This window comes from Diabrotica virgifera, chromosome 9 (genome assembly GCF_917563875.1).
Source record: "Diabrotica virgifera virgifera chromosome 9, PGI_DIABVI_V3a".
Taxonomy (NCBI): Eukaryota; Metazoa; Arthropoda; class Insecta; order Coleoptera; family Chrysomelidae; genus Diabrotica; species Diabrotica virgifera.
The window spans coordinates 36,977,082-36,991,466 of NC_065451.1; the positions used below are offsets into that span (position 1 = coordinate 36,977,082).

The 14,385-nt window shown below is 32.6% G+C and overlaps 1 protein-coding gene across 7 annotated transcripts in view; it reads right to left on the minus strand.

Annotated features, from left to right (window-relative positions):
• Positions 1-14,385, minus strand: part of LOC114340562 (proton-coupled amino acid transporter-like protein CG1139) — a 212,350-nt gene that overhangs the window by 53,496 nt on the left and 144,469 nt on the right. For 6 of the 7 annotated variants that reach the window (XM_050661956.1, XM_050661955.1, XM_028291321.2 and 3 more), the window contains exons 3-4: positions 12,133-12,283; positions 6,221-6,342 (exon numbers count right to left, since the gene is read on the minus strand). In XM_050661956.1, coding sequence (XP_050517913.1) covers positions 6,221-6,342; positions 12,133-12,198 — 188 coding nt within the window. In that variant the 5' untranslated portion in view covers positions 12,199-12,283. The remainder of the gene's footprint in view (positions 1-6,220; positions 6,343-12,132; positions 12,284-14,385) is intronic. The other variant, XM_050661957.1, reaches the window with a different exon arrangement.

Sequence of the window (14,385 nt, forward strand, 5' to 3'; positions counted from 1 at the left end):
AAAATGTTATTTTATGCGATTTTACAGTGATTTGGTGTTTATTTAAACAAATTTGCAATTTCTGTCGTAAAGTATCGATGAAAAACATAATATTTTAATAGAAAGGACTCAAAAAGTCATTATATGGCATTATAACAAGTTATTTTGAATCAAAACAAGTTTTTGATCAAATTTTATAGTGTAAAAAACGTTAAAATACGGTTTTTTGCATTTTCCTCCATTCCCAAAATACATTATCATCGATTTGGCTGAAAATTTGCCCACAGATAGCCAAAAGATAGGACTTTAAGTGGTTAGAAGGATTTGAATTATATTACAATACCAAAAAAGTTACATGCAGTAATATCAGACTCAAAAGTATATATTAGTCCAGTCGGGATAGCATTTGACCTTGAATGCCGAGCTGCCCAAAATTTTATTTTTCTGATCTTTAGGGGAGTCAATAGTAGCCTAAATTTAAAATCACGAATGAATTCCTCCGTTACGTTAGCAGCCATCTTGATTTAAAAGGAAAACCTGTTGTGCTCAATATCTCCGCCATTTTTAAATTTTCGACAAAAATGGTAGGAACTGAAATTGTTCCAAATAAATCGTATTTACAATTATTACAATTTCTTATTAACAATTTTTGTCGTGAGGTCGATATTTTCGAGTTAATTGTACTTACAGTAGACGCCTATATTTTTGACTATAATATTGCATGTAACTTTTTTGGTATTGTAATATAATTCAAATCCTTCTCACCACTTAAAGTCCTATGTTTTGTCTATCTGTGGGCAAATTTTCAGCCAAATCGATTATGATGTATTTTGGGAATGGAGAAAAATGTAAAGTTTTCTACACTATAAAATTTGATCAAAAGCTTGTTTTGAATCAAAGTAACTTGTTATAATGCCATATAATGACATTTTTGAGTCCCTTCTATTAAAATATTATGTTTTCATTGATACTTTATGATAGAAAATGCAAATTTGTATAAATAAACACCAAATAACTGTAAAATCGCATAAAATAATATTTTGAGAAAAAAAGAAGAAGAAAATTTTTTGACCTTAAATATCTTATTTTTACGTCCTGTAGAAGCTATATACCAATTTTCAGACAAATCGGAGGTCCAAAATTTTTTTTGCTCCAAAATTGAGTGATTTGAAATGGAATGGCCCAATAACTAAGTAGAGTGATTTTGCCCAAGCGACGGGGAAAACAATCAATTGCCTTCTAGAGTCACTGCTCTCAATTTGTTGTGACATTCTCCTATTTTATCGTCTCTCCTTCCAATTTTTTGACACTCTCCATTCTTATCTGATCCCCTCATTTTTTTCCCTGCAATTTTATCTGATACCCTCCCTATTCTTCTGATTCTTATTTCTTATATTTATTTTATTTTTTAACTCGAGAAGGAGTGGATTGATTTGGCTACTTACTTTTGATTTTGAAATATTTGTAGTAGTCTAAGGAAGAAGATCTTTACAATATCCCATCACATATCAAATTTTATTAGTTGTATAGAAAGTGTTTAAAAAATGTGCTCCTTGCTCAAGAATATCTCTATTGTTGACAATATCAAAAATTCATATACAGAAAATATGTTATAATTAAAAATAATTTTATAACATTATTTACTTACAATAATGAAAACTATTTTTTAACATTTTCTTTGCGATAAAATTGAAAATTCAAGTTTGTGCATTAATGCAATACATTTTAATAATTCTAAGAACCCCGCAACACTCCTTAGAGAAAAGTGGTCCCGGTCAAATTTAACGAAAGTTTGGTCAATGATACTTCTCGATGTGTAGATTAAAAAAGTCCATGGGACCTGGGTCTGAATAACTACTATTCTCGAGCTACAGCCTTCTGAAGTTATTGGATTCGAGTGCTAATCTTTGTTTCACGTTAAGAATAGAACGTTACGCTTATGGAGATCAGTGTTGCCAAACCTCTCGGGCACGGGTGGCTACTCGACTGCCGATTCATTCTAATCAGTGGCATCGGCGCGCTTCTATCGTCCATAAGAAATACATGGGGCTATCTCCGCAATGTTCTACTCTTAACGTGAAACGCTCATTAGGTTTACATGGTTTACGTTAAGTGCACTAAGGCACAATCAAGTGAATAAATTATTTATTATTGGAAGAAGCGGGACTCATTTTATTCGTGCATATTTGCGTGTTGCATATGAGTTCGTGGTCAAAAATAGATGCATCGTATTTTAGTCTTCAGAAAACCTCCGAGAAGTTGTCAGAAAACTTAAGAAGTGCGACATAAAATGTGCTGCTACATTGATTATCATGTTTTCATGAATGCTTCACAGTTATCCAATACTAGCAAAGCTGCAGTTCCACCTTATCTTTAGTAAATTACTGAAGAGTGGCGGATCTAAGGGGGAAGAAATGGGGCAATTCCACCCGTAACATGCTCCAGAATTAAAGAAAACCTGAGAAGTGATCCTGTTTTCGAAAACGGTAAAGACAATAAAAGGGATTTATTAATGTTTCTATGTAAGTTAAGACAAGGTTTGAGTGACAGTTTGTTCAGGGTTTTGTTTGGTTATAATAGCAGACAATGACAAACAGTATAACAGTAGAACGTGTTAGAATATCACTATTTCAAAAGTTTGTTGTGCAAAGTATTGCGCCCCAAGCAATACCAAGGAATCAATTCATTCAGCAATATGTAACGGCTTACTATAATATTTTGTACAATTCGAATACGATAAACCAATGGTAATTGTATTAATATTAGATACAGCATATGCCTACTTACATAAAACAACTGTTTTCAAGTATTTCGACAATCTTATTCAATGCACAAAAGTAGACACATTTTAAAACAAGGATTAGTTGTACTACCTGATGGCAATATATATTATTGTGTATCATTTTATCAATCAAAGATAGAATAAAAATTTTATTTTTTTAATATAACGCGGGCACATAAATTTGATACACCCTGTATATTGATTTGTAACTATTTATTATAAGTTAGTTTTTAAGCGGTGGGTTATCCTTAATGAGTTTTTCCGTGAAGAATTAAAGACATTAATAAATAAAGTGATGTGAATAGACAATTTGTTTCTGGGATTATAATTTTAAAACGGTTGCTTTGTTACGGGTGAGGCCAAAAGCCACAGGTAATTGTTATATTTAGAAAAGTAAGGTAGAGAAAGTTGGAATTTTAAGGCTCTTTGTTTAAGCCCCAAGTAAATATGTAGAATTCCCGAAAAGTAATTATCATGAGTAGAAGTATTTGTTTGGAAGGATGCATGGGTTTTTCGAATGAAAAAAGAGGAATGGGGAGAGAGAAATGTTTCTGATTGGCTTAGCAATCTGGAATGGGGATGAGAGAAGGTTGAATGTTCAGAGTTTGGAAAAGGAGATTATAATGTGACCGGCATCGGAGAAGAGCAGTCAAAGTTTTCGTGAACAGTTCAGAAGCAAGTACCAGTGGTTGTTAGATAGTGAAGTGTGTAGCTGAAAGTGGAACGAGAGACAGATCAAATTGAGAAGAAATATCTCTTTGATTCTGTAAAGTCCAAGGAAGAGAATATTATTGTGAGAAAGAGAGGAGAGAATTTTGGAATTTTTTTAACGAGTACTGGTTAAAAGAGGCCTGGCTCGTGTTTTGGAGAATTAGTTGCTGGTATGCTGCTGGATTGATGCTGAGAACGGAGAGGGCTTTGATGGGTAGCCTACATCATAATCAACAAGGAAGAGCTGTTTGGGTCAAGATGAGACATCATTGTGTGTGAATCAAAAGGTCAGTCAATAATGTATGTGATAGATTTTCTTGATGTTCAGAAGTTAATTTTTTTTTGAGTAAAAGCATATGAGCTAAGATTCCAATATTTCAGAAATTTAATAGGAAGTATAAGTAGTTTTGCGAATACCTAAATTTGTTTGTTTAGTTTGTTTTATCAATGTTATCAAGAACAAACCGATAAATATTTGTTGACTTAAAATTAATTTATGTGGTAAGAGTTTCATTGGGACAGTTATGACCACAGGATTTAATTGATAAATTTTCAGAGTATTGATTTTGATAATAAAAGATATTTTTGTATGTGCTTATTTATGGTATTTCTATTTATTTCCTTTTCCTATTTTATCCCGATAAGGATCAACTAAGAGATACTGAAACCACGAGAAAGGATAAGTATAACCTAAGATAATTTAGTTATTTTTTTGTATGATAAAAAGGCACCCTGAGATTTTTCTTAATTTTTCTGTATGATTTGCGACAATTGATTAATTAATTAAATAAATACTAATTATTATAAAAGTAAGATAAGGCAGATCATAACAATATTTTATCGATTTTTGGACCGTACTTTTTTGATTCGTAGAATAATGATGCTAAGATTATTCAACATGAATTTACCAGAGATGGAAATTTTTAAAGAGATTGGTTCCAAAATGGAGACATACTCCTGGTAGACAGAGCATATCGAGATTGTATACCATTTTTACATCGAACATAAAATGCTAAAGCACTTTTGCCACGTGCATAAATGCAACTTTCAACTGAAGATGCTAATAATTCACCCACCGATCCACATGGAAGGTGCTACAGCCGAAGCTGCTCAACAATTATTAAAGAGGTTATTGATTCCCAATTTTGTACAAGCTAGAGTTGAGACTGATAATCTGATTAGAAGAAATGGTCAATAGAGAAGGCTTCATAACATGATGTTGTTAACTTTCCTGTTTTCGACTTAGATTACCTAAAAGACCTTACGATTAGGATATATCAAATTAAACTGGCACCGTCTGACATACAAAATAAAATAATGAGAGACAATGACGAGGAGTTTCAAATTGATGAGAATACGGATGAATCGGGATTCATAAGAGTTCGAATAAACACCAAATAATAATTTCCTACACGGTTGATGAAAAGAACGATGAAGATGAGCCTGCAGAAGAACCGATTAGCGGGTACTACTGTACCTGTCAATCTGGTGTGAGAACTGTGGGTACTTGTGCTCACATAACCAATGTATTATGGTGTTTATGCATTGCAAGACGTCAACCCAATGTCAAGTATCCTGATAGGTCGTTAGTTAACACGACGTATGATGCATCTAACCGAAATCAGCAAAATTTTAACCTAAAGATAGTCGAAGATGACTTAAACCCGATTTTTCCATCGACAATTGTAATTAATATTTAGCGTTGATTGGCTACCAGGTACTTTGTTTTTTTCGTATTGAGTCAAGTCCATGTTCTCTACTTGTCTTATATCTGATATGCGGGACAAGTTTCATGTCAGCTAATGTATGTTTTATGTTTCAACAATTTTTTCTTTAGTTCTGGACCGTGTTACGGGGGGAATTCCCCCATTCTCCTCTTAGATCCACCACTGATCAGTAGTTTTCTAAAGATAAGGCGGAACTCCAGCTTTGCTGATATTGTATAACTGTGAAGCATCGACGAAAACATGATAATTCTTATATCGCTGTAGCAGCACATTTTATATCGCACTTCTTTAGTTTTCTGAGGAATTTTCTGAGGTTTTCTGAAGACTAAAATACGATGCATCTAATTTTGACGACGAATTCATATAAAACACGCAAGTATAAATGAAGAAAATGAGTCTCTCTTCTTCCAATAATAAAGATTTTTGTTTTATTGACCGTGAATTAGTGCACTTAACGTAAACCAAGCACTCGAATCCAATTAATTCAAAAGGCTGTAGTTCGAGAATAGTAGTAATTCAGACCCAGACCCCATGGACTTGTTAAATATACACATCAAGAAGAATTATTGACCAAACTTTCGGTTAATTTGACCGGGACCACTTTTCCATAAGGAGTGTTGCGGGGTCCTTTATTTGATTAAACAAATTGCCAAAATCATGAATTTTACGGGAAACGTAAAAAAGTAAATAGACCCGATGTTAGTCGCAGTTTTAGTGACGTAAATCTAAAGGAGTATAACATAATTGTGTGTATATGACAATAACATTGTTGATTTAAGTATTTTCTTTACAATTGCATCACATTTTCTCACCTTTTAAACCTTCCTTGGACTTCTACGAATATTTTCAAATCGAAGTAAGCTAATTACGTTCAGTCATTCTGGATATAATACAATAAAATAACGTTGATTAAACGTCATTCAATGTTTCCTTATCGAAACCGCACCTGACAGATTGCGTGACTTGTCGCATTAGGATATTAGGTGTAGGATTAGATAATTTTGAAATATTTATCACTTACCCTGCGTAGGGGGAAAATCTGCGAAAACATTTGGGACCCACTTCGCAAGCATACTGCATAGATTCTGGATATGTTAAGAGCCCTACTCTCTTCTTTTTACATAATTCGTATTGGGATTGTACCTACAACATTTTTGAAACTGTTAATACTTATTTTTTTGTTTTGTTTTGTTTTTTGGGTGATTGGAACGCCAGAGTGGGCATAGATCATAATAGAGGGATGGATTGTATGGAACAATATGGAGAGGAAACCATAAACATAAATAGACTAAGGATAATCGAATGGTGTGAATGGAATGAGCTAAAGTTGGAAACTCATTTTGGAACCAAAGAATAGAAGATAAGTACACATTTATAGCAAAGGAAAGAACTGCTAAAAGTTTAGTACAATATATGTATAGTGCATACAAAAGAATTAACAAAAGTAATATAAAAAATTGAAACGGGAGAATCAGAAATAGAATCACAGCATAGGCTAGTCTTTAAAAAAAGTATGGGAAAAATATAAAATAATAAGATAAAACTGATGGCATCGTATTGATAACCGATAAAAAAGAAGAATTGCTTGAAATGATGAAAGAACTGGACATAGAAGCTGGAAATATAGGCCTTAATATGAATTACAGCAAGACCAAAATCATAAATACAGCGAAATAAGCGAAAAGCAATGTTTATTTGTGAAATATGTTTAATCTGTGTAACAGCGTAGCAAGGGGCTGCGTGCTAGACATGACATGGCTAACTTCAAGCCAGTCAACATGGTTGTCACTTGTATGATTTATTGTATGTCAGATATTTTAATAAGTTTTATAAAAATATAAGTTTACTCAGTCCTATGATTGTTTGACTTGTAACCCATTAAATAAAGTATTTTAAACATGGCGCAGTCAAACAGCTAGTTGGGTTACAGTTTACAGTCGAAAAGCTAAATTTATAGCAACTTGTACACGAGGTAGCATACATAACCTACAATGGCAATGATGGGAATAAGTGTAAAATTACCACCAGATTTTGATCTGCAGGATCAAAATACTGCAAGCGAATGGAAGTTCTGGAAGACTAGTTTCGAAGATTATTTACTAGCAACGGGACAAGACCAGTCAGCAGATAAAATAAAAATGTCAATTTTAAAATTAGGACCGAGTCTGCCAAAATTATGTACACATTCGAGATCCCAGAAGCCGAAAATAACAAGTATGACTTGATGATGTCACTAATCGACAAGTATGTTAATCCAAGGATGAACGAATCGTTTGAAAGATACAATTTTATCATGAGGGTCCAGAAAGAAGGAGAGTCGTTTGAGCAGTTTCTTACTAGTTGTAGACATTTGATTCGAACATGTAATTAAAATGAAATTGATCCAGAACAAACAGCCGAAGATAAAGCTCTGAGAGACAAAATATTAAGGGGCATCAGAGATCCAGTTACTAGAGAAACTTTATTGAGAGTGGACAAACTTACCCTACAAAAAGCCATCGAATTTTGTAGAACTAGTGAAGAAAGTAAGAACCAAAATTTGAAATTTCATACCGAAAGAAAAGATGTAGACATAGGAGAAGTTCGTAAAGATAAGTTCCAGGGCCGTAGAAACTATAATAACTCTAGAAGTAAAGCCAATACCAATGAAAAATTCAAGTGTAAAAGATGTAAATCAACTCATTTCAAGATACTTTTAGTAGATTTGGATATCCAGAAATTTTAATTGCAGATAATCTACCATTTACTTCGGTAAAATGTAAAAATTATTATAGAGAAAAAGACATTACAATTATGACATGAACTCCACATTACCACCAGAGTAATGGACTTGCAGAAAAAGCAGTCAATATAAGCAAGCAAATTTTAAGAAAGAGTAATAAGGAAAATAATGATTTTAGAGATTTGGTGATGGAATATAATAATACCTGCATAATAAATCTTGATGCATATCCAGCTCAAATTTTACAGAGCAGGATCCTAAGAGGACAATTACCAACTACAGCTAATAAATTAGAACCTACAATCCAGAAACAACTATATAAGAATTTATGCAAAGAAAAAGAGAAGGTACAAGTACGTGTTAAGCAATTAATAAGACAGCACGAAGAAAACCAGTAGAGTTTAGAAAGGGAGATAGGGTAGTAATAAGAAGTTCAAAAGATAATTATTGGCGTAAAGCAATTGTGTTAGAAAAGGCCAATGAACCTAGATCATATTGGGTGAAAAAAGAAGATAACAATAAAATTATTAGACGGAATTCACACCAAATGAAACATTCATACACCACAACATTTGAAAAAGAACTCATTTTAGAACCCGAGTTGTACCCTGATATTCAGTCACAAAGTGTTCATAAAGATACCACTCACATTAATGTAAATTATAGTGTTAATCAAACCATTAATTGCCCAAGCCCAAATGTAAAATCAGTACCTACATTGAGTCATAACGTCAACCCAAATATTGAAACTTCTAACAGTTATAAGACCAGAGTTGGTCGTAATATAAAGACCCCTTATAGATATCGATCTTAGGGGGAAGGTGTTTATATATAGCTGTGTAACAGCGTAGCAAGGGGCTGCGTGCTAGACATGACATGGCTAACTTCATGCCAGTCAACATGGTTGTCACTTGTATGATTTATTGTATGTCAGATATTTTAATAAGTTTTATAAAAATATAAGTTTACTCAGTACCCACATAACAATTTCATGTTCTTAGTAGATTCATAGAACATACTTTTCAGAAAAAGTATATGCTGAGAATGTGCGTAATTACCATTACGAATGTGAAGAGCAGATGCTCAGTATATACTACATTACAGCACTTAAACGTTCTATGTATATACTTAGAATGTACTACTGCACTTCTTTTCAGTATATACCAAGAATGTACTTTTTAGAACATTCCAAGGAACTGCTATAAACCTTCTATTTATATACTTAGAACGTACTACCGCACATCTTTTTAGTTTATACCAGGAACGTACTTTTTAGAATATTCCAAGGAAGTGCTATAAACCTTCTATTTATATACTTAGAATATACTACTGCACATATTTTTAGTATGTGGGAAGAATATACTTTTAAGATTATTCCAAGCAAATGCTATATTGCTCGGAAATATGTTTTCAGCATCACCTAATCTCATCCTAGGTTCTACCAACTATCATATTTACATATTCAAATTGCATACGAGAATGTAATTAGTATATTTTACAATATTACTTAAAAAGTAAGTAGGTACAGCTAGTTCCTAAAAAAACTGATACGTCTCTTAGGGTCGATTTCTCATACCTGCGGTAATCTATGGTTCAGTTGAACCAGGTTCAGCGCGTGATCTTCGGTTTTGTTTGGAATACATTTCTCATTGCACGTTCATGTCAGCGCTCGTTCTACAGCTTTCGAGAAATGCCAATAGATGGCAAAAGGTAAAAAACTGTCGCCATTTTGAACTACCTTTTTTATGCTGGTTTTGAATAAAGTTAAATTTAAGTATTTATAGTCAAATAGGCATTTTAATAATTATAAATAAATATTATAAAAACGAAAATAATGTTATCGTTTATCGTTAGGCTTAATATAATAAAATAGGATACATTTATATTATGACAGCGTTTCGTGTTAATACAACGCATGCGTAGTCCATGAAATTATCTGAACTGAGTTCTGAAATCTTTGAACGGCCGAATTCCACCGTTCAAGCATCGTTCAAGTTTAAACTGCCATCGGTTGAACGTGCGAATTGAGAAAGACGATTTTGACTTTAAACTGACGGTTACTAGAAGTTCAGGTTAAACTTGGAGTTGAATTCGATATGAGAAATTGGCCCTTAGTAAGATATTTGATCATTTTGAGCAGTGTATTTGATTGATCTGACATTATATATTTATTATGACAGACAAATAATAAAATAAACAAACAACTGATTACATATGTTAATTCATAATATTAAAATTATATAAATATTAACTTATTTAAAAGGATTTTCTTCTAATCTCCCAAAAAGCGTACGATATTCATGAGCGTTAGATATTTTTGGCCTTCCAGAACCTTGTTTTCTTTCGAGAGTTTCTTGTTCTCTCCATCTTTTATTAATATTAAAAACTGTTGTTCTGCTTACGTTAAAATGGTTTGCTACGGCAGATAGTGACCAACCATCTTCTAATTACGTTACAATTTTTGCTTTTAGTTCTTTGCTAACGTGTGGAGCCACTATTTGAGGTTGAACAAAATAATTTATCTGACAAATTTTAAAATTTTGCAGTGACAGTGACAGTATGTAAATAATAAGTATTTACCCTTCAAAATACACTGCTCAATTTTCAACAAAATACGCTTTAAGAGTCGTATCAGTTTTTTTGGAACCAGCTGTACATATAAATTTTAGTTATTTGTATAAATATTATATAGGTAAGTATATATTATATTTAGGTATTATGTGTACTTATATCAAAATAAACATGCTGAATTTAAAAATACCTAAATATAAATATTATATAATATTTAGTGAAACTAAACTATAACTAAAATTTATATATTTTGTACTTACCTACTATTTAAGTAATATTGAGTTACCAAAATGAATTTAATATTTTCAAGCACCACAAACAAAATAAAGGTATTATGTATGTTTCTAGTCCTAGTTCCTAGTATACTTTGTCGTTCGCCTTTCTCCTAACAGCATCAAGCATAGATTGGATACAAATACAAATAATGCGTGTGCCCTGTGCCTGTTTAATGTTTGTGTTTTCATTTTCATAAAACCTTTGTTAATTCTGGTTAATTTCTACGCAGGTAGAATGAGAAGGGTCATTTCCGTTTACATTATTCCTATCTTTTACGATCTGGTTATGGTGTATTCTTTCCAAACTTTAAATTCCAACGATGTAAAAATACTCATGGTAAAATCAAAATGAAAACGATTTTTTTCTTTAATACAAATTAATTTTTAAACTTTTTTACCATACCCACAATTAAACCAATTTTGAGAAATGAATTCGTCTGGGATACCTATGTACATACATAAATTTTATTAATTATTATAAAAATAATAAGTTGATAATCTATAAGGCTAACATTATTCTTCCTAGACATACATATTTTTTTAAGATATTTTAAAAGTGCATATGTACAAGTATGTGTTAAGCACATACTTTTAAAGTATATTCGATGAAGGTATATTCCAAGAATAGGTATACTTTTACGAATATACTGAGATACTACGTACACGAATGTGCTCAGTATATTCGGTACGAGAATATTCTTTAAAGCATATGCAAATAACATGAAATTTAGAATGTTTTTTATGGTACATGCTACGCTTATACTATGCATGTACTAAAAAGAATATACTCTATCGAATGTTGGTAGTATATGCTTTGAACATGATGCGAACATCATTGTTATGTGGGTACTATGATTGTTTGACTTGTAACCCATTAAATAAAGTATTTTAAACAAAATAAACATTTTTTTCCATTTTATGACAGCAGTAAAATGTATTTTGAATTAAATAAATTACATGCATTCTTTTTTTGTGTGAATTAATTTAATTCGAAATTATGCTTTGGCTACCCTGTATAAATAATTATGGTAATTTTTATATTACTGAATAGAGAATTGAATAACCGTATAAATGATCACGACCTCTATTCCCTATTTAAATATAAGGTGTTGGGGACGTGGAAAGGAGGGGGTTGACAAATGACAGATGTATGTATCGTAAAAATGTGTTCGTATTTAAAAAAATATCGATTAGGTCATCACGTTCAGATGGATGACATCACTAGTATGAACCAAAAAATCATAATTTAAAAATAAAAATCGACTTGTTTCGGGATTTCTCTCCAAACTCTCCCATTCTCGAAAAAATCAATTTATTCTATAATTTTGCCCCTCTCTGTATAAAAATTATATCAATGTTAATTACCAAAATTCGTAGGCAATATGTGGACAATAAACCTATAAGAATGGTAGAAATTATTCCAACTAACATTCCAGCCAATTTAAATCCTTCGGGTAACGCCAATATGCCAGTGCCAATAATACCTTTGACTAGATGACCTAGGGTTTCGATGCTCCTAAAAAATCAAAAAACGATTTATAGCGATACGCTTTAATTACTGTTTTTGCTAATTTTATTTTCTTAATTTTTAATAACTTTTCTCAAAACGAAACAACATTAGTCATTTAAAACTCACATGTAATATACAAACCATATGCCAACAAGGGCCGTTGATTTCGAGAAACCAAAATGTATCCCTAAACAGATTGTATAAAATAAATATTTTTTTCAAGGAAACACTAATGGATTACCCACACTCTTTATGTCAATTTCTTAAAATACAAAAAGGTTATCATCTTTTAAAAGGCAGATGCAGTAATTTATGGCCCTTTCTGGCCATTATCGCAAAACCGCAAAACCAGTTGACATAATAGTTGGTGGTCCGAAAGTCAGTCTCTACACAGTATGCGAAAGATGCAGACACACCCTCGCTCGCGCTAACAAATTAATTTTTAATAACTTTTCTCAAAACGAAATAACATTTAATATACAAACCATATGCTAACAAGGGCCGTTAAGTTAAGAAACGAAATGTATCCCTAAGCAGATTGTATAAAACTAATGTTTTTTTCAAGGAAACACTAGTAGATTCCGAGGACAGATTGCCACGCTCTTTATGTCAACTTCTTAAAATGCAGAAAGTTTCTCATCTTTTGAAACGCAGATGTTAGTAATTTATTGCCTTTCTAGCCATATTGTAAAACCGCAACTGTAGTCAGATTGCCACACTCTTTATGTCAACTTCTTAAAATACAGAAAGTTTCTCATCTTTTGAAACGCAGATGTTAGTAATTTATTACCTTTCTAGCCATATTGTAAAACCGCAAGCATAATAGAGTGTTGTGGTCTGGCAGTATCGACACAGCAGGCGAACGATCCAGACACACCCTCGCTAACAAACCCTTACGAGATAATAAACGAAGAACGCTTGTTTACCCAAAATAAATAAATATATTACTGTTCGTTGTTACACTTGTTTTTTATTAATTCCGTCAACCACACCACCGCAATAGATTTAATTATTTTGTTTGTAAAATCCACAAGGAAAAAGAATTTCCTGTAGTCAGCTGTATGCCAATAATCACAAAAATTAATTAAAATCTTTTATAAAAGGTATATTTATACTACAAAGACCCTTTCGGGTTACATCACAGAATGTTTTCAAAACAAAAATGTCATCATCAGTGTTGCTAACAGATGTACATGCTTAAGCCATCAAAATATATGGGTAAAAACACTTCCCCGTGTCTTCTTTTATTCATCATTCGTTTGGTGGGCAAGTAAAGGCAGGTATATATATGCGCACCGCTCGGTGTGCGAGCCACTCGCGCGCAGCATGTTCGTCAGATTAGTACGTGTTTTCAAGTGGCGTACAAACGGCACGCACATGGCGCACAACGATCTAACTTCTGTCGGTTTTTCAACAGACGCTTTGATGGTTCGCAATACGTATTTGGACGGGTTTGCGAGTGGTTTGTTGGTTTTGGCGCGCCTGAGTTGAATATTTGTTAGTAATGAAGTGGTCGGAAGGAAATATCAAACTTATTGATGTTTACCGTGAAAAAGCATTATTGTGGGATGTTCAACAAAGGAGCATTTAAAGAAACAACTTAAAGCCAATATCTGAAAGGAAATAGACGCTGAAATAAAGAATATACATGCGGACCAATGTAAAAAAAGGTCACTTCATTGTTGTCTTCTTACCGGCGCCGTAGTGAGAAATACAAAATAAGATTTACTATTTTATTTGGGCAAAGCCACAATTCAAGTTTGAAATCAAGTTTACTTGACGTTTCGACTTTCATTTCGGAAATCGTTATCAATATAAAAAAACATTTACCTACAAATTAAAAATTTATCTTTGTTTCTGGTGAAGCAACGCAATTGGAACAAGTAGATATAATATTATAATAATTGTCACCGGAAAGCGAAAAAGGTAACGCACAACTTGGAAGAGCCTATAGTTTTCTAACTTCGTTTCTGGTGAAGCAACGGAGTTGGAACAAGAGATATATAATAATTTTTGTCACCGGAAAGCGAAAAAGGTAACGCACAATTTAAAAGACCCTGTAGTTGTCTAACTTCGTTTCTGGTGAAACAACGGAGTTGGAACAAGCA